This window comes from Nyctereutes procyonoides, unplaced genomic scaffold (genome assembly GCF_905146905.1).
Source record: "Nyctereutes procyonoides isolate TBG_1078 unplaced genomic scaffold, NYPRO_anot_genome, whole genome shotgun sequence".
Taxonomy (NCBI): Eukaryota; Metazoa; Chordata; class Mammalia; order Carnivora; family Canidae; genus Nyctereutes; species Nyctereutes procyonoides.
The window spans coordinates 37,855,133-37,877,824 of NW_026575052.1; the positions used below are offsets into that span (position 1 = coordinate 37,855,133).

General features: G+C 39.6%; 2 protein-coding genes and 1 long non-coding RNA gene across 10 annotated transcripts in view; 1 reads left to right on the forward strand and 2 right to left on the reverse strand.

The window, feature by feature from the left end:
- LOC129513793 (uncharacterized) overlaps positions 1–10,288 on the reverse strand; it is a 31,805-nt gene extending 21,517 nt beyond the window's left edge. The window contains exon 1 of one of the 2 annotated variants that reach the window (XR_008665302.1): positions 9,981–10,288. This is a non-coding gene — a long non-coding RNA (uncharacterized LOC129513793). The remainder of the gene's footprint in view (positions 1–9,980) is intronic. The other variant, XR_008665301.1, reaches the window with a different exon arrangement.
- A 2-nt stretch (positions 10,289–10,290) lies between these two features.
- SMIM15 (small integral membrane protein 15) lies at positions 10,291–16,005 on the forward strand. Of its 7 annotated transcripts, none has more exons than XM_055332124.1 (3): positions 10,355–10,404; positions 11,936–12,062; positions 12,935–16,005. In XM_055332124.1, exons 2-3 carry the CDS (start codon positions 11,961–11,963, stop codon positions 13,169–13,171), a joined length of 339 nt encoding a protein of 112 aa, XP_055188099.1. In that variant the 5' UTR covers positions 10,355–10,404; positions 11,936–11,960; the 3' UTR covers positions 13,172–16,005. The 7 variants fall into 7 exon arrangements, with proteins under 7 accessions (XP_055188100.1, XP_055188099.1, XP_055188097.1 ...); XM_055332122.1 differs by lacking the exon at positions 10,355–10,404 and adding an exon at positions 10,415–10,596; XM_055332121.1 differs by lacking the exon at positions 10,355–10,404 and adding an exon at positions 10,603–10,729.
- Positions 16,006–19,762: 3,757 nt separating this feature from the next.
- The window catches only part of NDUFAF2 (NADH:ubiquinone oxidoreductase complex assembly factor 2), a 150,599-nt gene continuing 147,669 nt past the window's right edge, over positions 19,763–22,692 (reverse strand). Inside the window, exon 4 of the mRNA XM_055332117.1 lies at positions 19,763–20,075. Coding sequence (XP_055188092.1) covers positions 19,824–20,075 — 252 coding nt within the window. The 3' untranslated portion in view covers positions 19,763–19,823. The remainder of the gene's footprint in view (positions 20,076–22,692) is intronic.

The following is a 22,692-nucleotide window of genomic DNA, read 5'->3' on the forward strand; positions in this document are numbered from 1 at the left end:
CAATAGGGACTTGGAGGAAGGGCAGGTTTAATTGTTCCATGGCCAGACATTGTCTCTACTCAGCCCAGTGACATGCCAAGAGCTGTTTCTCAATAGTTATACAATTACCTGCTGCAGATGGCATGACCGTACTCCAGAATCCCAGGGGCCTGTATTATGATTCTCCCATTGAACTTGCCATAAATTCCACACTGCATTTTTCCCCACCGACACCCCTAAAGTTTGCTGGATCACAAGGTCCAAGTGTCTGTCAAGGCTGCTTGCTTGAAACTGTCACAGAGAACTTTCCCGCTCTGGGCCCTATTCAGAGTTGGCAGCCTTCCACATTTCTTGGTATACAAGCCAGCATTATTCCTGGTTGTGGGATGCCTTGTCTCCAAAAGAAAAAGAGGCCAACAAAACATTCTACTTCTTTGTGGAAGGGGCAGCAAGAGGCAGTAATTTGACTTTCACTTTGGAGGAGCTATCCTGCATTCCCATGATGATTGGATCTCCAAACTTTACTGAAGTGACTGGTCTTCTTAGTGTTTATCTCCCATCCTCTGGGGTACATGTATCCAACCAAAAACTTCAGCATAGTAGCCACTTCTTGCTCAGCTGTCCAACCACATGACATTGTCAACAAAATGGGCCAGTGTAGTGTCATGAGGGCTATTTAGGTGGTCCCTATGTCCATATTATGACTAGATGGGAAAGTTTACATAGCCCTGAGGAAAAACTGTCTAAATGGACAGTACTGACTGCTTTTTGTGAAGGTGAACTCTTTTTTCTAATTGGACTGGATAAAAACTTTGCCAAATTAGTAACACATCATGTATCTGAGGCCTTACTAATCTGTTCTAGCAATGAGTCCAGCAAAGAACAGCAGTAGTCCTAATAACTCTCCATGATCTATCCAGTTTATTTAGGAGTTGGACTGGTATATTAAACAGAATTGGGACCAGCACCCCTGTATCTTTTAGGTCTTAAATGGTGGCACTAATCTTCATTATTCCCCCCAAATACAATATTATGCCTGATTTACTATCTTGGGGGGGGGCGGCAGTTTCAGAGGGTTCCATTTGGCAATCCCTGCTATAACTCCTGACTCCACAGACCAGGGACCCAATGTGGCAGTTACTACAATTGTCACATAAATTCTAATCATGTACTTGAGGCCACTATGAGACTAATTTGAGTCAGAATAGCTAGTCTGATAGATGCTCATTTTAACAGGAAGGCTGTAATGTTGCTTTAAATTTCCAGATACCAACACCAACTCAAATCCTATGACCAGTAGTCCTCAAAATACCTGACTACCCTTTCTCTAGTGTAGTCATTCAGAGAGATGGCCACAAAGCCCTTCTGAAGAAACGTCATGTATTTATTTACTTTGTGGTAGGGTTCTTCTTCCTGGGATTCATCCACATACTCAGTTCTAGATCTGGAAACTATTTTAGGCCTGGAAACAAAACAAGGGATCATGCCTTTTTACTGCTGTCACTGCCTGCCATCAGCCTCCTGCTTTTAGGGTAAAAGATGTTAATCAGCACCTTCACTGGACTGCCCATCTATTTTGCCTCTAGGGAGACCATGCTATATTAACGGACACTAGAACTCCTTGTGGGTCAAGCTCTTTTGGATGCAAGAATGACCTCGCCAGTCATTATGATAATTGCAGTCTTCTAGCTTCTGGCAGTTAAGCAACACCACCTGGCTTCCCTACTTCAGGGCTCTATTATTCCCTTGGATGTTAATGAGCCAGCTTTGTCACAGCTTCTCTTACCTCCATCCCAGGCTTGCAGAGGAGAGCTACCACCCAACTTCTAAGTGATGCTGATGCCTCGCTCATCTGTGCTCTCCTGATGGTCTTGGGTGAACCATGTAGACTGTAGGCCATCTCAGGGAGTACAATCATCCAGTGAATCTTCTGGCCTTACGCAACATATCCATTCTAGCATGGCCATTTGCTCAGCCTCTTTATTCCCTCCTCCACAGTGGGCCAGTGCAATTCAGATATTTTTCACATCACTGAGATTTAAACCAGTTATTGCCTTGGTTACTGGTTAGCTATTCACTTGGCAACCTCAACCATTCACTTAGCCATACCTAAACATTGAAGGCTCAAATGTCTCTGGAGCTCCCTCATGCCAACATTGGCTAGTTCTCCAGCATGTGGCTCAACTGACTCTTTCTGGGTGATAAAGGCTACTGTAGGAAGCCTCCAGCTCTAACACTGAGCTATTCACGACTTGTTAACAGCTATTTTCTATGTTCCTTCTGTAGTACTTCAATACTTTAACAGTATTAACAGTAACCAGCCTACTCTATTGTCTTTGTAGAGGTTATTCCTCCCATATTTTTCAAATGTCTGCATACTGCCACAATTCTCCTTCACTGGAGATATGGACATTGTCCCAGGTCAACACTAGTGAAATCTTTAATAATTAATCTGTAGGCTTATGCCAGGGGCAATGAATGCCCTACCTACCAATCACTGTGGCATCTTTAGGCCAGGACATGGATGAGCCACTTCTAAATCTAAATTTTACCACCTCATAAACCAAGATGGAATTATTCTACCATTTTTATCAGGGAAAATATGTGTGAGAGAAAATGGGGAGGGAGCCGGGAAGACTGGGTAGACTGTCACACCACGATATAAGTTTGACCCTAAGTGAAAGAGAGAGGGTAGGTTGGGTGTAAGTGTTGTAGATGGACATGAAGCCTAAGGAAGGCTTGGCAAGGCAAGGGGGAAGTCCTTGAGCTCCTGATGGCTAATAGGGTAGCCATATGTCTATCAAAAACAGGCCTTAATATTTCTGCCATGCTCAGTGAGCTGCAAAAGAAACCAGTCTTCACATAAACATAGTGATCAGAGCACAGCAGCTGGGATCCTTGTAGTGGGGGTCTGTGAGGTGCATTCTCATAGAAGTCTCATCATCCTAGCAAGAGAAGAGCTGGAATTCAAATTAGGTAGTTTGGTTCCAGAGCCTATACTGCAACTACTACGTTAAGAAGGCATCTCTTAGAGCTGCAGAGGACTGAAATAAATGATCTTCTATCATGCTAGAAGATTTATATGGCAGGCTGGGCCAGATTGGTAAGAATCATTAGGCTTCTCTAAAGAGTTTGCACTTTATTCTACAGACAATAGAATGGGGAGAGGGGAACATCACAGACTAATGTATATGAATATATTCCATACGCCTTGCATACACATATGAATAATTTACAGACCCATATGTAGCTTCAATTTCCTATGGTATAAAAGGGTCACCAGACTTGAAAACAGCTGCAACAAACAATGATTCCTAGACTACATATACAGTAAGATGTATCACTCTGCATATATGGTAAGATGGTCAGAAAGTGTTGACAAATCATTCATACCATACCTTCTAGGACGTAAAAATCTGGAAGAAAAAATGGACTCAGATAAATTTATTTTCCAACACTTGCTATAAGATCCTATTACTGAGCAAAGCTATCAAAAATTCATCTAATTTTTACTACTTTATTAACAGTTTTGAAGATTATATTCTACCATTTTTATGCAAAGGCACTTTTTCCACTTACACTGTGTGTCAAATAGGCATTTACAGGCTAAATGAAGAATGTAACCACTATTTATAACATAATTCCCTGGGAATCTGTGTAAGCTTTCAACAATCAATTTACAAACAAATTCTATAAAATATAACCTTCTATAAAAAGGAGACCACACAATTATTCATTAGCTAGTCAGTGTTGCAAAAAACAGGTATTAATTATATTTTATGGACATGGGATTCTGGTACAGAAATAGTAAATGATTTTTTTGCTCCATCATGAAGTCAAATATGTACCTAGAACTAGAGACTAAATCAGATTCTTATACACCTATATTCATTAATAATACAAGTGTACAGCTGCAGCACAGTCCTGCAATAGAATATTAAAACCTAGAGATGAAAACAATCTCAAGAGAACTTTGGTCCAACTTTCTGTATAACGGCAGGTATTACTATTATCTCCTCATTACAAAGAATAGGAAATTAGTTGATCAAGGTCAAACCTAAAAATTAAGTCAAGCTCCAAATTCAAAGCCTCTAGAAACTCATCATACACACCATGATTATTACTTCAAGAATACATATGTGAATCAGAATGGAGTTTTTAGATTTCAGACAGTTTCACTTCCTGACTTAAAGCCTAAAAACATAAACTGTAAACTCAGCAAGAGCAATTTATGAATTTGGGAGTAGGATATGTCTCTAAGTGATGGTTTAAGGAGCATAAACCGTATATATTTATAGCCTGGTGCAAGTAAATTTTGTTGATTTTTAAAACTAGGTTCCAAATATACACATTATATTCCAAGGCCTATTAAAGGCACAAACTAGCTTTTAGCATTAGACTTTGAAATGCAGTTCCCAACAATGATTTCCTATGTTCTCTAGTTTTAAATGATACAGTTATAATACAAGATTTTAAAATAGACATAAAAATTAGAATCAGTGGAAAAATTTTACTAGCAAATAACTACTTGTTACATATCAAAAGTAAACTCTAAGTTTCAAACACCTGATAAACAGGCAACTATACAGTCCCCTTATTTCACCAAGGACTTATCTTACTATATTAACATATATGATAATTACGGATAGACAATACCTGTCCTAGGAAAAATGTATTTAAAAAGAAATCCAAGTATGCAGGTCGGAATAGATGTGAAATATGAACTTCAAATTTCGTTCTTGAGCTTCCTTACAATCAAACCAAAAAGAGGCAAAACTCTCATTACCAAAAGGGGTTTCCAAAAGTTTTTTAGAATCACATTCTGAAATACCTTACATGGGACTTTCTATAAAGGGTACTCTATGACATGGAGAACAATGTCTCTGACAATATCACTGAACATGTTTTATACAGTTAAAATGTTTTATACGGTTTATATGTTTAGGTGAAGGCATCAAATTAAAATTCCACCCAGTGACGGTGATATTGCTAGGGGGGTGCTTTTGCTTTTGCAATACACATCATTTTTACACTGAAGGGATTCTTACATGGATTAGTTTTCCCAATTGGGATAGCAATTCTTATTTAATGGCTAAGAGACTCTAGCATAGAAATAAAAAGTAACTCGACATGGTTAATATAATTTCATTATTTAGGGGCAAGCCTAAAATTTGAACCTCTAGATTCAGCAGGGAAGTTTAGTATCTCACAACTTCAAAAGCACTGACTGCAACCCAAGGCTTCAGAAGGTTTCACTAATGATGCTCTCTACCTACAGGGAATTTAGTTTGCTGCATGTGCATGTACAGTACATTCTGAAGATAAAGAATTGTAAACAGTTTCAGTATTGAAAGAGCAGAAACACCTAATTTTCAGTATTTTGTGAAAAAAATTCTATAAACTAGCCAAAGCAGCTATATGTAACCACATGCAGTGACTGTACTCAATGTTTCTAAATGTATACAAGAAGCCATGAGTAGCAAGGAAGAATCAATGAGAGACGTATCTGCTATTCAATCTAAGGATTTCTCCTGCAATCTGCATTGGGAATAATGAAGCTGGAAAATATCAAGAGAGCATCTAGTCTGCACATACACTTTTGCCCCATTTTCAATGATCTCTACAGAGATATCTACTCCAGGCTGTTCTTATTGTAAATCTTAGCACCCATAGTCTATGTTCCTTGTACATACTTGGATATTATTAAGTAACTAGTATTCTTTAATTAACAAGATTATCACAATTACTTTACCTTTCTCCAAACACCTTACCTACTCATCTTTAGACTTTTTCTTATGGGGCATCCATTATTACCCTGAAAACATACTACAACTGTTTGGTACTTTATTTATTTATTTATTTGATAGAGAGACAGTGAGAGCATGAGTGGGGGAAGGAGGAGAGGGTGAGAAAGAAGCAGACTCCCTTCTGAGCAGGAAGCTCAACATGGGACTCCATCCCAGGATCCTGGGATCATGACCTGAGATGAATGCAGATGCTTAACCAACTGAGCACCACTCAGGTGCCCATTTGGTATTTTAATACAAACTTCACAAGATTTAGGTTATTTCATGATTTGTTCATACTACAAATTAAAATAAAACTATCAGTTTTATTTGTAAGTAGCAATGCTACTACATTTTGGAATCAACTATTCAAAACAATATTTTCAGGTACTGGGGTAACTGATCACATACAGCTTATCTTTTAGCAGGAAAAACAGATAACAAACTGGCAAACAAGTTCATACTGGAGTGCTATGAAAAACAAAATTAAGTGATGGGGTAGAGAGAGTTTTTGTGAGGAAGTAGCATCTGCCCTACAAAGGTGAAAATAATGTTCCAAGCAATTTTTAGCTAAAATTGGTTTAACTAGTTATTCTGCTACATATGCATTCCTTCTGAATTGTACAACCTTGCCCTGCTCCCTCTTGAATGTTCTTGTTCTTAATTTGAAGATTCATTCTATCTTTTAAAAGCTTTTCATTGCCTCCTTAATTGGTATATCCTATATGTTTAAGAAGCATGCTAATTTAAACAAGTATTTTATAAGATTAGCTCATTGTTTTAGTATAGGTTTCTTCTAAATTATATTTAACAATGGGTGAAAATTAACAATATTTGAAAAATTTTTTTTGTGTTACTGGATAGGTCTACATGAATATCCTAAAAAACAGTAATTTTGTGATGCTTTCTAAGTAAAATAAGCTAAAAGCAAAGTAGCAGGGTAGGACCCATTCAGAAGATGAGGCTGATGGGAGAATGGAAAACGCATTTAGTTACTGATGACTTGGTCTAATAGTAGCGAAAGCCCAACAGAGAAGTTAGTTGGCAAATCAACTGGCAAAGTTGGAGAGAATCTTTTGCACCATACTAGCTCTTTGAGACATGCTGCCACCACCTGGGCAATAGGAAATTCTAAAGTATGGAAAAATTTTAGTTGTGATTATTAGTTAATTAACAATTATAGAATAAAAAATATGCTTTCATTTTATGAAATCAGCCTTTTTTTGACAAATCTTTGGATATTAAGGAAGAACAGGGATTTTGGCCGGGTGTGTTTAGAATTCTGCTCTATTTTTCAAGTTTCTGATTCCTTATCTGTAAAATGGGTATAAGAACACTATCATTTGGGATTGTTTAGTCTCGAGATAACAGATCTGAGGCATCTAGCCCAGTATCTGGTGCATAATGAGTACTAATAGTTTTTAAGAAATTATTATTCTTTAATATGATCTTGCAAATACCAGTAAAACCTGATTATTACTTTTTAAATCAACAATTGTACTTATTAAGAAATGCATTTTTGGGGCACCTGCGTTGCTCGCTCAGTTAATCGTTCTTGATTTCGGCTCAGGTCATGATCTCAAGGTATTGAGATAAAGCCCCATGTCCAACTCCATATCAGAGGGGAGGATGCTTCTCTCTCTCCTTCGACCCCTCCTCTGCGCACTCTCTCTCAAACAATAAAATCTTTAAAAAAAAACAAGAAATATATTTTCATTATGTTTCAATGAAAGGAAAAAAATAAAACTTAAAGCAATTTTATCAAATAAAGTCAAATATGTGAAGTGTTAACTGCAGAGAAATAAACACAAAATCTTGAGTAGGTAGGAAAGTTCTCAAGATCATTAGTCAAGTCTAGATTTTAATAACAGAATCTTATTCTGGTTTTACTCATTCACGATGTTTTCTTTTTCATTCACAATTTTGAGAGTCAAGGTGAAATGTAACTTTGTACCATCAGGAGAAAAAGACTTTTTGAACAAATGACAGAATAGGGCTTACCTTCTTAAGAGAGAAAAAAAGATTAAAATGTTGTAATGTTCTTTTTTTCAAGATAACTAGGGTGAATGGGGAGGGTGGTGTGATACACTACCAAGGAATTATGCCAAGATAAACTGTTCTTAATAGTGTAGGGTTCTGATAACTGGTTCAAGTTACATGAATAAGATTTCTTAAAAATAAATACAAGCTGAGCTTATTTCCTTGTTATCCTAAGTTGGCATTCTAAAGGACATTTGTGAAAGAAAAAAAACCCAATTAAGAATCTTTTCAAATAAAGAATAAGACCTTAAGAAAATTGGCTATGTTTCCACTAAGTTCCCGGTTCTGCTGCCACTTACGAAACATAAGTTAGAAAAATGGCCAAACCCAGTCCAACTGACATAATTTTAAAGCTGAAAGAACACCAGAGATAACCTGTGTACATTCCACATAAGGAAGAGGAAACAGGCTCAGAGTGACTTACCAGTGTATACAGATCAGCAGAGACAAGGCCTGGGAACCTCAACTCACAAGCTAAGACTCCTGACTACAGAAAACAGCGCACAGTACCTGAACCTTCACACCACCTTTCTTTCTTTCTCTTCTTTTTTCTTTTTCTCTTTCTTTTCTTTTCTTTCTTTCTTTTCTTCCCTCCCTCCCTCCCTTTGGCCCAGGGCGCGATCCTGGAGACCCGGGATCGAATCCCACATCAGGCTCCCGGTGCATGGAGCCTGCTTCTCCCTCTGCCTGTGTCTCTGCCTCTCTCTCTCTCTCTCTGTGTGTGACTATCATAAAAAAAAAAAATTATATTCATGAGAGACACACAGAAAGGCAGAGGCAGAGACACAAGCAGAGGGAGAAGCAGGCTCCATGCAGGGAGCCCGATGCCGGACTCGACCCCGACCCCGACCCCGGGTCTCCAGGATCACGCCCTGGGCCGAAGGCAGACACCTGCTGAGCCACCCAGGCGTCCCCTTCACACCACCATTCATTAAGGCACTGCAGGTTGCATTAAGGGGCTCATCCCTGGCAACCCCTATGCTATTCCTGGGCTTGCATCCTGGCGCTGAAAACTAGGTAAGCAGTATTAGGCTGTGAAGGCAAGGTCTAGACTACAGCCAAACAGCTATAGAGCTTACTTCTTATGCATCTTTTCTTGCAGCCCAAGACTCCAATGCATTTAACAGGAGAAGCAGCAGAGCAAACTACTGGGAAGGCGGTAATTGGGTATGCTGCGGATCCAAGATTAAAAAAAATCACGCACAACTTGCCTCTGCAGTGAAGGACGTTAAAATGCATTCTGACCCTGCCTGGAACTACTATTTGAGCAAGTTTTCGGAAATCACATAGTCAGTGATTTCTAGCAAGTAAAGTTTTCTGTATACACAATCCAGTGGCCGAGTCTGCTCCTTCCGGCTACTACAGGTACAGGCGGGGTCCAAGCAGCACAAGCTCTGAAACCATCACCCACATTTCCAAACAAGAATGAGTAAGAAAACAACTGCTGCTAACACAACACACAAACATTAACGTATGCCCGACGGACAGTAGTTTAGTTTTTTTGCCAAAAAGCCTGTTCCCTGGTAAATAATAGTTACTGCTGTTCCATCTAAACTAGTTATGCATGTCACAGCTTGCTCCTCAAAGAGAACGTTCTATAGTCTTTCAAGAATAAAAACCTGCTTTACTTGGCACATGAAAGTGAAGAGGTCTTGCAACACTCGCGAGCAAGCGGCAGAGAGAGCGAGCAGCTCGGTGCAAGCAATCACAAAACCTGGTCACCAACCAAACCAGAGTTAATCCCTCAGTTTCCTGTAGATTAGAAGACAGTGTTAAAGTGGCTCTTTCTGCTGGCTGACTTTTGCATCCCTTGATTCGTGTACTGAAAGAGCAAGCATCTCTGCGGGAACTCTACACCCAGACGGTTCATTGGCCGAGTTCACTTTGGGGCAAGCACGGAGCATTTCGTGTGTGTGTGTGTGTGTGTGTGTGTGTGTGTGTGTGTGTGAGTGAGAAAGGAGTTATAGGGTCTCAAATTCAAAACAAACCACAAAAACCCCCTCTTCGCACAGCCTGCTTGCATTTCCCCTTAGGAACAAGGTCCAGGGGATCCACCACGGTCGGGCTCCCGGCCTGCGGTCCTGTCCAACCAGAAGAGGCAGGGGCTGGGGGCGGGGTGGCCCCCCGGAGGGCGGGCTCGCCAGGGTCCTCCGACGGTCGCTCGGTGACCCTCACCTGAGCTCGGGGCGGCTTGTGGAGACCAAGCGCTTCCGGTCCGGGGGGTGTTTCCAGGGGCTCCAGACCTCACCCGTCGGGGCCCTGCACCAACCGCCGGCTCCTGGCTGACCTCGGGGGCAGAGACGGACGCCCCGCGGCGCCCCGCCGCGGCTCCCGGCGTCCCCCCGCGCCTCCACCTCGCCCCTGGGCCGCCGCAGGAGACGCCGGACTCGGGCTCCCCGCAGAGGCCTCACCCGCCGCTCGCGGCCCCGGGCGCCGCCCCGCCCCCGCGAGCCCCGCAGGCCGGGGTCCCGGGACCCGCGCCGCAATGGCGCCGCCGGAAACTGGCCCCTCGACTTCCTCGGGCCCCCTGCGGGCTGGGGCCGGCCAGGGGGCGGGACGCGCCAGCCGCGGCTTCCGCCTTCCTGCTTCCGGCCTGGAGGTGAGTTGGGAGTCGGGGGTCTGAGCCCGCGGTCGCGGCCGTGAGGGGGGTGCCGGGCCCGCTCGCGCGCCCCGAGGAGGCCCGAGCTGCGGCGGGACCACGCCCGGCTGCCCGGGACCCGCCCGCTCTCCGATTCCCGCCGAGGCCGCCGGGCGAGCGAACGTGGCCCCCTGGGGCGGGCGGCCGGATGGGGTGAGGGAACTAGAGGGAGAAAGGACCACACCGAGGACGGACGCGACGTGCTGACGGCGGCCACGCACCGTCAGGGCCGCGCGGGGCCGGGCGGACGTGAAGCCCGGGCTCGACCCCTCACGGGGGGAGAAGAGTAAGACTGACTTCTCCGAGGCGCGGGCCTCGCGGGTTTGGGTCGCGTGCAAGCGCCCGGGAGCCGTGGCGGCCTGTGGGCCGTGGCTTTTCTGTCTTAGTGGCTAGAACTTTGCCACGAGCCCGGCGCTTCACTTCCGCGTTACTCTTTTTTCTTTTCTTTTTTTTCTTCTCAAAGTTTCTTCGATTGTCACTGAATTTTGCCTTAGTTCGTGACCGTGCTGGAGAAGTTGTGAACCAACAGATGGACCTCCGTGTGGGCCCGAGAATCCAAGGCAGGGGGCGGAGGCCAGGCCCGTTAACAGGGTCCTACCGGCACTTGAACGTTTGAGAGTATGAAGCGACCGGTGGAGGGATGGTAAAGCCTGTGGCACATGAGAGAGAGAGAGAGAGAGAGAGAGAGAGAGAGAGAGAGAGAGAGAGAGAGAGAGCGCGCGCGCGATTAGAGACACAGGCTGAGGGGGAAGCAGGCTCCAGGCAGGGAACCCGATGTGGGACTCGATCCTGGGTCTCCAGGGTCACGCCCTGGGCCGAAGGCGGCGCCAAACCGCTGAGCCACCCCGGCTGCCCCTGTGGTACTTTTTTGGAGGTGAAGGGATTGTGCGTGATGTTGTGTATTTTCCTTTGGTTTCTGTGAAGAACACGAATTGTGTAGTAGAGTGACCAAAAAAAAAAAAAAAAGTTCAAAACCTGGGAATGGATATGCTGTAACTTATCAGTGAACTCATTTTTCTCTTTATATGTCAGTGAGCCTCATAGTTTTATTTTGAAGTAATTTAGTAAAATAGTCGTAATTATACCAGTAATTAGGATTTTCTTAGAGGGCATTTGCAGTTGTCATGGTTTCTTTCTTCAAATTAGGAAGAGGGGACCCCTGGGTGCCTCAGAGGTTGGGTGTCTGCATTCAGCCCAGGGCTTGATCCTGGAGACCCGGGATCGAGTCCCATGTCGGGCTCCCTGCATGGAGCCTGCTGCTCCCTCTGCCTGTGCCTCTGCCTCTCTCTTTCTCTCTCTGTGTCTCTGGTGAATAAATAAATAAAACCTAAAAAAAATTTAGGAAAGAATAGGTACTAATGTGTATAGTGTGCTAGGCAATTTTACATGTCATTTATAGGTTGCACAGGTAGGATTTCAAAATAGTCTGTCTGACATTTTCACAATTATCCTAAAAGTTGACTTTTTCCCCTCTTACCTGTTTTCAATACAGAATTTAAACTTTCTCTCACAAGTGTATGGTAGAACTAAAGACGACAGACAAGCAAGAGTCATCTGACACTGTAATTGGCTCACCAGTAATCCCAGGACAAAGTTGGAAAGAACTACACAAGCATAAGGTAGATGGCTTTTTATATCCCAGCCAAAATTGTGCATGTATGTACACCCATTCCTACCCAAGTATTCTTAATTTTCACCTTTGAATAGAGGTTGACCCAAACAGGAAAGGTTGAAAATCAGCCTCTGGGGCAAAATAGAAAATGTCACTCAGATCCACACCATCCGTATTTACCAGATGGCCGTCCCATACCAACTCAGAGTGGAACAAAATGCTTGGCACCTGTTATGAGTAATTTTTTCATTTATTCAATTATGTCCTCAAGTAGGAATCTTTAGAGAGGAAAGAGGGCATAAGATATCATGTCCTTTTTTTGCTTATGTCTCTGCACACGAATGTGGATATTAATCGTGCCTCCCATACCATCTCTCCTTTTCATCCCTGGAAACAGCCATGCATTCATTACCTTCCTTTCTCTCAACCTTTTCATGTATTCTGTGGCTTGTCCTTTTCAAACACCAAATTTGGTGAATCATATTTTTGTTAATTAGTACTTAATTAATACTAAGCCTGTGTCAAAAAATACCAAACAGGATTCAGCTGTTTCCTGGAAGGAGCGCTTAAGACTCAGGACTTTTTTTAAAAAGTCTGTTGCTAAAGAAAATTGGCTGTTTCTGAACACAGATTCCACAGGGTCTTTACTTTTTATCTTCTATACCTTTACACTTTTAAGTGTTACCCTACTTGAATTATTTTTCTTAACTGGAGATAACAGTCTGTATTAAAATAGTACTAATGGATGGTTTTTCAAAACAAAAACCTAATGAGTTACAACAGAATTCCGAGTTAACTGAGTGTATGATGTAATTTTTTCAAAATTTGATTAACCATATAGTCTTTTTTCTTGTTGCCCCCCTCTTCCCTTTTCTGAAGACGGCCACAAAGATGTTTGATATAAAGGCTTGGGCTGAGTATGTTGTGGAATGGGCTGCAAAGGACCCGTATGGCTTCCTTACAACGGTTATCTTGGCCCTTACTCCATTGTTTCTAGCAAGTGCAGTACTGTCCTGGAAATTGGCCAAGATGATTGAGGCCAGGGAAAAGGAGCAAAAGAAGAAACAAAAACGTCAAGAAAATATTGCAAAAGCTAAACGACTAAAAAAGGATTGAAGGAATGAACAGGCTGTATAACCAGAGGAAAATCATTTTGAAAATTATGCAGCATTGGAAGGACCCACAGAGGTTTCTTTTCTGGTTTTTATGGCTATAATTTGTTGTAAACAAAGTCCGAATTCATGGAAGAATCATGTTAGTTGTCACCTCTACTGCAGCAACTTTTAGGTTTTGGTGTAGAAGTCTGATGACAGTTACTGTAAATTGGCATTTATTATGCTATAAATTCTTTATAATTGACTTAGTCATTTGCCATTTGGCAGCTTATGTTCTGAAATGAAAATATCCAGTGGTGAAGAATGACTATACATTATGAACTCTATTCAAATAATGGCTTAGAACAGGGTTCTGTTCTGGGCGAAGGGAATTGAGGATGTAATAGTCAAAACTGTCCTGAGGTGAAAAGTGCGCTTTGGCTTAAAAGGCATATATTAATTACATCTTTTATCATTATTGCCTACTTCCTGGAATAGAATCATTTCTGGCTTTCTCAAAGCCACATATTAACCAATGACTCTTTGTGTTCTGCATTTTCTCATTTTAGCCTTTGAGATAACCATCAGACATTTTGCATTTTTTAAAAATCTCATTTTATAAAGAATTCTTTTATTGGCTATGTAGAATTACCACCTACCAGATAGAAGAATTTTTGTACTGCCATTTTCGTAGAGCTGTCTTGTTGAGTAGAATAACACTTTGATTTAAAGCTTGCAGTAAAAAAGCCAAACCTTGTGGTACCTTGGAAGCAGTTTAATCTTTACTGTGCTGTGTAGAAATGTGTAGTTAATATGTCTTACTATATAATTTGCTCATTATGTAGATGCCACTTGTGTGTTTTTATTCCATTCTTCATTTTAATTTAGTAGTGATGTTCTGTACTTTCTGATCAAGCAGGTTCATGGTGAAAATTAAATTTTCAGACTTCTTTTAAGGAATTCTGAAAAAGTAATAGTTAAGTCCTATTTCATAAGTGGTAAAGGTTTAACATTTGGAAAAATTTTGTTCCTCATAGTAGTAATTGGGTGAAAAAGATAAATTATGTCAAAATGAGAATGTGTTAAAATGAGAAATAAAGAGCTAAAAAGATACTCCCTTCAATTAAGTAGCATAACTGGAACTTTTTACTATTAAACATGGCTTTTATAAATGCAGAGTCCAATAATTTTGTAAACTGTCAGTATCTAATAGCTTATTAACATTTTCCTCACCTCTGATAATGAATTTTAAATTACAAAAAATTGTCCACCAGCTTTAATTTAAAAATGAAACTAGATATTGAAATAAATCTGATACTTTTTTATAAAGAGGTCATGGGTTTTTTGTTTTTGTTTTTTTTTTAAAGGGAGGGTTAATAAAGTTAGATATGTAACAGAAGTTAGACTTTTCAAAGGGTTCTGAATTTATTTATAGCTACAAGCCTACTTGTAAAAGTTCAGGGCAATGTTTCTCAACTATGAAAACCTAAGGACTCAGGCGAATGCTTATAGACTGGTCTCAGGCACTTAAATAATTCAGTGTTTTGTTAGGTTACTTAAGTGATTTAGGATATCTTTATTGTCACTGAGGTTTTAATAGTTGAAATTACTGTTGAAATTAAAACTTAAACTGCTTCTGTGTATCTCCTAGTCCTCCTGGGTCTGCAGAGCACAGTTTAAGAAAAATTAGGCTAAGATACATGTAAAATTTGTCAATTATCTACTAAAGCTGTGCTTTCATTGATTTCTTGTATTGAAATCTGTTTTTCTATAATTTCTTTTCGAGTCTTAACACATGCCAATTTTGAATTTGTTTGACATAGGCAGTTTCTTCAGCTTTAGTTTTTTCCCAGCATCTATGGAGCCTTTTTATATATGTGAGATCAACAGATTTTATAATATGTATGTCTTTATGTTTGTGTTTATGTGGGGGAAATGGGGAATGCAAAATAAGAGTATTGTGAGGGTTGAGATTCTTCAGAAAAATCAGTCTTTTCTCTGCAACAAATAATACTATTGATGAAAGAATATCATTCTTATTATGCCTAATAAGGCATAAAATCTCTTTTAAAAATTGCCTTTTTATGTTGCTTCTGAAGTTTTGAGGATATAATCAATTACCTTTTTTTATTTAAAGATTTTATTTATTAGAGACACAGGGGGGGCAAGAGAGAGAGACAGAGAGATAGAGACAGGCAGAGGGAGAAGCAGGCTCCATGCAGGGAGCCTGATGCCGGACTCGATCCCGGGTCCCCAGGATCACGCCCTGGGCTGAAGGCGGCCCTAAGCCACTGAGCCACCCAAGCTGCCCATCAATTAGCTTTTTATGGCTGGTTTTGGGAACAACACAGGCTGCCTATAATAGAGATTTTACCCAAAAAAGAAAAAAAGGTTTGTGTGTCAAAATTTGATCCATACTATCCATGTGATAAACTTCAGCATGGTATTGCTACATCAGATACACTTTTTAGTATAGCATTTTTAACTTTTATTTCTTGAGGTTATAGTAAGCAAAGTAAGCTTTCCAAGCTGTGAGCTTGAAAACCAATGTTGAGATAAATTATAATCAACAGCTCCTGACTCATTCCTTCTTTGCTTACACATAATGTAAAGGAAAGGGGTAAGGGGCACTTTACACCTCATCTGGTATTATGTTAGAGGTAATCTGTGTCCTGTTAATGATTGTTTTTATGTTTGCAATTGGTTATAACATAACTCTGATTTACTTTATATCTGAAATATATACGTATGTATATGTATGTACTTCTCAAATGTATTAAAATAGATTCCATGTTCAAATACCACAAGTTTGGGAAATATAAAAAACACGGGATTATTCCTATGTGATTTCTTGGAGTCTTTTAACTGTATTTAATTATTACAGACTCTTCTCACTTCTGGTTTTTCCCCCAAAGAACATAGACACCGTTTGAGAAAGCCTGTTCTATGTAAATTCCAGTTACATTTATTTTATTTTTGTTTTTGTATTTTATTTTTTGTTTGGTGAGATCAGATCACATTTTAAATAGTGTGGTTAATGAGATAGCATTAAAAATATAATGGTATTTGTTCAGGCTGATTAAATGATAGAAATCAGTAAAAGTAGGAATGGAAAAGAATAACATAATGGGAAAAATTTTTTCCTCCATTTTTGTTGATTTTCAACTTCATATATCCAAGGCATAGCTAATAGGCTAGATTTATAGAATTAAACCCAATAGCCAACACATTTTCTGTACTTGAGCAGTCAAATCTGCTACATGCATGTATAGCACAGGCATGGGAAATCAAGAACAGTTTACCTCTGAGAAAGTACTTAAGGTATATATGATACTTTAATTACTTTGAAATGAACATTTTTATTTTTGGAATTAAAAAAAACCTTTGCTTAGGTTTAAAGTCTGTCTTGAAAAAATAAAGACATTTTCATTTAAAAATTTTTTAAAATTTATTTATTCATGAAAGACACAGAGGGAGAGGCAGAGACATAGGCAGAGGGAAAAGCAGGCTCTTCCCAGGAAGCCTGATGCAGGACTGGATCCCAGGACCTCGACCATGCCCTGCGCTAAAGGCAGACACACTCAACCACTGAGCCACCAAGGCATCCCAAGACCTTTTCATTTTTAAAAAAACTTGTAACTGTCCAAAATATAACTATTTAAGATATGACATATGGTGGACAAACTAGTACTTTGATACTTTAATTGTGTTTGGCATGTGTCTGGCATAAAAGCCAAATATAAAAAAGATTGCTTAGAAAGGTAAATTGAATTAGGGCAAGGTTATAGTTCATTTTTATGTAGGACATTTAATTTAACTCTGTTCCCGTACCACCGAACAGTGCCACCAGTCATCCAAAAAATGTTAGTCTTGAGGAAAGGAGTGTGGATGAATTACTAGAAATGTCATTTTCACTTCTTGAAATCACTTTTTAAAAAAAGATTTTATTTATTTATTAGAGCACAAGCAGGGGGAGCAGCAGAGAGAGAGGGAAAAGCAGGCTTCCTGCCGAGGGGGGAGCTTGACCTGGGGCTCAACCCCCAGGTCCCTGGGATCATGGCCTGAGCCGAAGGCAGATACTTTAACCAACTGAGCCACCCAGGCACCCCTTGAAATCACTTTAAAACTTCATGCTCTAGGGGCATCTGGCTAGAGTGTACAACTCTTGATCTCAGAGTTGTAAGTTTGAGCCCCACGGTGGGTATAGAGATTACTTAAAAATAAAATCTTTTTTGAAAAAAGTGTATGCTCTACTAATAATGGTGGGCCAGTATCATAATCTTATTTCAGGTATTCTCCCACAAGGACTTCTGGTTAAGACTTCTGGTTAAGACTTCTGGTTAAGATTTTCTTTTCTGGTTATGTAAAACAGCTATTTTAATTTTATTTTTTATGCCTCATCTACTTAGTATTTATTTTTTAAGTTTTTACTTAAATTCCAGTTAGTGAACATACAGTGTAACATTAGTTTCAGGTGTAAATTTAGTGATTCAGCACTTCAATACGACATCCAGTCCTCATCACAAGTGTCCCTATAATCTCCATCACTGATTTCACCTATCCTCCCATCCTCCTCCCGCTCTGGTAGCCATCGGTTTATTCTCTGTAGTTAATAAAACAAGTATTTTAAAAGGAAAACAAATTAAAAATGTAAATTGTCATGTTAAGATATTTATAGACTATAAGGCAAACATTTATAAAAAGATATGTATAGATTTCATTTAATCTAATAGCAGTAGAAATATTTTAGCATGTTAGAACATTTGTATTTTTTCTCATAAACCAAGACTCAAGAAATCTTAACTTATAATCAATTGCACTATTTTATCAATTTTACCTCTTTTTCTATTGCCTAGTGGCTAGTTCCTTTTTTTGCCTGTATGGTAAAATGTAATATTCTGTAATGATACAGAGACTCAACGGTTAACCTCATATTAACAGGTGCTGGAATGATAGTATTTTCACCAAGGGTCTTTTTTTTTGTCATTCAATAAGTATGTTATGGAAATAACGTTTGATTATTTGTTTTAATATTATGTTTTACAAAGTTGTATTTTTCTGTAATTTATTTCTTAAGCAATTAAAATTTTTACCTTCTATTAAGTAAAAATGTTAACCTATGTGTTTTTAAGAATTCAGTATTAAAACATGTAACTGGGATGCCTGGCTCAGTGGTTGAGCATCTGGTTTCTGCTCAGGGCATGAGTGAGTCCCGCACTGGGCTTCCTGCAGGGAGCCTGTGTCCCCTCTGTGTCTCTGCCTCCCTCTGTATCTCATGAATAAATAAAAAAGGTCTTAAAAAAAAAAAAAAGAACCAAGGATTTCCTATAGAGCATTAAAATTTGAATCACTCCATAAATATTTATTGAGCACCTATTATAATGCCATAACACTGTGAGCAGTATGTATTAGCAACAAAAACTTAGTTGTGTACTTCAGAAAACATATGACCCTTCAAAAATACTTTAGTATAATAATGAGTGTTTTAACATCACCCGTCTTATGTTTTTCTTAAATATACAAGTCACTGGAATCCCCATTGTCAGTGGAATTGGTGAGAGCCCTCGCCTATATTTCATTTTCCCAAAATATTGTTTTTCTTTTTTTTGGGGGGGGGAGGGGCAGAGAGAATTCCAAGCATGCTTCACACCCAGCATGGAGCCCAATTTCACAGACCTGAGATCATGACCTGAGCACAGGAGTCGAAATCAGGAGTCGGATGCTTAACTGAGCCACCCAGGTGCCTCTCTCAAAATAATTTTTTATCTTAGGGAACTCCAGTTAACATACCATTTCTCTTTACTGTCCCTTCAGACTTTGTGATGATTATCTTCTATTGGTCCTAATTTCTCTTTTCAAACTCCAGGCTTTTGTGGCTTTTTTTGATTTATCAACTACATTTTCTTCACCTCCACATGTATTAATCCAAGTTCATGCTTATTAATCCTTCAGAATCTTAACAGAATGCTTCTCCAGAAATGGCAGTCTTCTCATTTTTCTCTTCACCGGGTACTTTAGGAGACAGCACTAATTACCATTATCTTCTTTCATGATATACATTGGAGTTCCTAAATGATCATAAGGATTCAAAATGTACTGAGCGCATAAAGCTATAAGATACTTCACAAGGGAGGAATCCTAAAAGGGAAAACCTAAGCAAATTCATAAATAGGATGATGACTAAAGCAAATGAAGGAGTTATACCTAAAAGAAGTTGGGTTTTGGGGTGCCTGGCTGGCTCAGTTGGTAGAGTGTGCGACTCGATCTCAGTTGTAAGTTTGAACTCCATGTTTGGTGTAGATTACTTAAAAATCTTTAAAAAATAGGCTTCTATATATAGTTCATAACCTCACATTTCTTATGCATACTAAAAATGAATTCTTGGGTAGCCCGGGTGGCTCAGCGGTTTAGCGCCGCCTTCAGCCTAGGGTGTGATCTTGGAGACCCTGGATCAGAGTCTCACATCAGGCTCCCTGCATGGAGCCTGCTGCTCCCTCTGCCTGCGTCTCTCTCTCTACTCTGTGTCTCTCATGAATAAATAAATAATAAAATCTTAAAAAAAAAAAAAGCTTAATGGAACTGAGAATTACTGTATATTCAGAAAATAACAAAGTAATTTTTACTTCTTTTATTGTTAAAAAAAGTTACACAAATGAAATACTACCACAGCGCATTCATTGATTTGGGTTCTTGCTGCCTTGTGGCATCCAGGATCCCGGTTGAAAGATTTTACCAGTGCTGGTGGGAGCCACGGAAGGTTCTTCCTTTCCAAAGTATGGAGCCGAGGCATGCCCTTTGATCTGAGTTTGAACTGGTTGAGCCAAGAGTTCTTCCTTGCTCTCTTTGCTAAGGAGCTTTTCTTCTTCATAAAGATGTTGACTTTTAATTTTAATTTCTTCTCTTTTTTTTTCATTCTTTAATATTTCCTGCATGTATATACAAATGGAAGACATTACTAAATTTGAGTTAGATTAAACCCAAACTCTATAGGTTTTGTGAAAGTAAAATAACTAATAAATATATATATAAATATATATATATATATACACATGATACTTGCTTTCAATTAAAATAAAACATAGATATGCACAGGACAAGCTTAAAAAAGTTATCTGATACTGTACCATTATAATTTGAATTAAACAGCTCTGCTGTCAATACTGTAGTAAGACGTGAAGGACCACAAAGCAAAACTATTCAATTACCCAAGAAATGAAACAAACTACTTAACATGAAACATTACACAAGAGCATAAGTCACTCTGTCAAAGATTTCCTAAGCTTAGCTATTTTTTGGCTCGAAATTGATCATCAGTGGTACTAGAGAGGAAGTGAAGGGTTGAGGGCCTCAGCAAGCTGCTCCCACCAGTCTAATTTTCTGTGGGAATGAAAGCATGGATGCTGCTGCCACCCCCTATAGCACCAGAACCAAGTCCCATCTACGTCCCTTTCTCTCCTGGAGTCATGGGTGTGGCAGTGAGGAGGAGGATGAGGAGGGAATCCGTTCAGCATGCCCTGGGCGCCAGTGGCAGAGGCACTTTGCTTTTGGAAATGCTTCCTCAGATTAGTACAAGCTATTTGTGCAATGAAGTTCTGTCCCTCAGAATTGCTATTCAACCCATAAGGATCTATACTCCAAATTACTTTATTTCACTGATTACAGTGGAAACATCGAATTTAAGATGTAAGAAGCATCACTGTTACACACTGTTACACAGACCACTACAAAAGGCAAACTCCACACATCCTCATTTCAGTGATGTTAAAATTTGAAAAGATGTGCACCTTAAAAACATGAAATAAAGTCATTACATCTTTTATCTTTATTGATCCCTTCTTCCTCTTACTTTCAAGCAGGTAATATTTTTAAATACTTTTTGCTTGTATTTTTAAATTTTTCCTTAATATACATATCATTTATATTATTAAAAAAGTTGAATGTTAATGTAACTAATATTGGACAACACTGACAAGAACAAGTTCTTCCAAGTCACGTGTTTTAAGATCAACACTAAAAAAACGACCCTTAAAAGCAACCTCTGGGTATCTAAATGTATGATGCAACCTTCCTGTTTCTAAAGTGGATTTCAAGTAGTATTAGCCCTTAAAAGGTAAACACTGATAATTAAAATTACATTTGATTTGAATGGTTTTTACTTAAAAAGTTTTTGGGGGGCACAGAGTGTTAATGGAATTAGTTTTAAGCACAAAGAAGGGCCCATCTAGGGATCCCTGGGTGGCGCAGTGGTTTGGCGCCTGTCTTTGCCCAGGGCGCGATCCTGGAGACCCGGGATTGAATCCCACGTCGGGCTCCCGGTGCATGGAGCCTGCTTCTCCTTCTGCCTGTGTCTCTACCTCTCTCTCTCTCTCTCTCCCTGTGTGTGACTATCATAAATAAATAAAAATTTTAAAAAAAATAAATAAATAAAAAAGAAGGGCCCATCTAGTGCAACTTCCCCTTCAAAGCAAACATGTTTGGGAAAGACTATAAATATTCATGTGATTTCTACAACAGACCAATTCCCCATGAATAGTTTAATAACCACAGTAACTGGGTTCAAGGCCAGCTATTATGAGCGAGGGTGAGACTAGTGAGGCTTTTAGGCACCCTGTAGAGTTGTCAGGTGAAGTGACCATGTGTCACAAAGGAAATCTTTGTCAATACGATACAGGAAACAGTGGAAGTAGAAAAAAATACGTTTTCCATATCCCTATACTCTTCAATACCCTCTATGCCCTCCTGTGTCTTCATGGAAGCCCTGGAGCAGAATGAAAGCTACGGAACTCAGTTGAACTTGCAGTGGTAAACCACCCCAGGTAGCAAGATGCTACTGAGAAGTTGGTATGCACCTTGTTTGGTGTTGGTGTCAGGGGATCAGTCACATCACATCCCCTGAAGCTCCCATTCCTGCTTTATTTACCTCAGCTCTTCTGCAGTCTTACAGCTGGTGTAAACCTTTAGCTGCTGCATCAAAGACAGGTGAGGGCAGAGAGCTGTTCTTTCTTTTGTTCTGTCTTTGCATAAGTTCTCTTTATTCACCATCACTCTGCCAAATCAGTTTCTTTCTTACAACAGCCATTTAGGCAAATGAAAAACTCAATCTTCTGAATATGTTAATTATTCTAACATGAAGACTGATTAAAAATTTCAAGAGTTGAAAAACATGGAGATTATCATTTTACCTAGGAAAGAATTTCCCTTGTCTTTTCTTTTAAACTGTTACCAGACCCCTCCTAACAGCCTCCAGAAAAATTAAACAGAACATAAATCATGTATGAAAGGAAATCTAGTTTTGTAAATATTTAGAATAGATAAGATGAAAGTTAGATGGAAAAAACATGAATCTGGAGAGTTAAGTCATTTTGTAACAAAGCCTATTTTACAGTAGAAATTACCATAAAATAAGAATTTTTCCTTTCATTTCCTTTGAAAGCCACCACCTTCAGTCTTAGTACGTTCATCAATAAAACTAGTATGTTTGTTTCAATGTGTAGAAATAAACTAAGAGCAAGTGGGCCTTCCTTCATATAAAATGTTTATGTT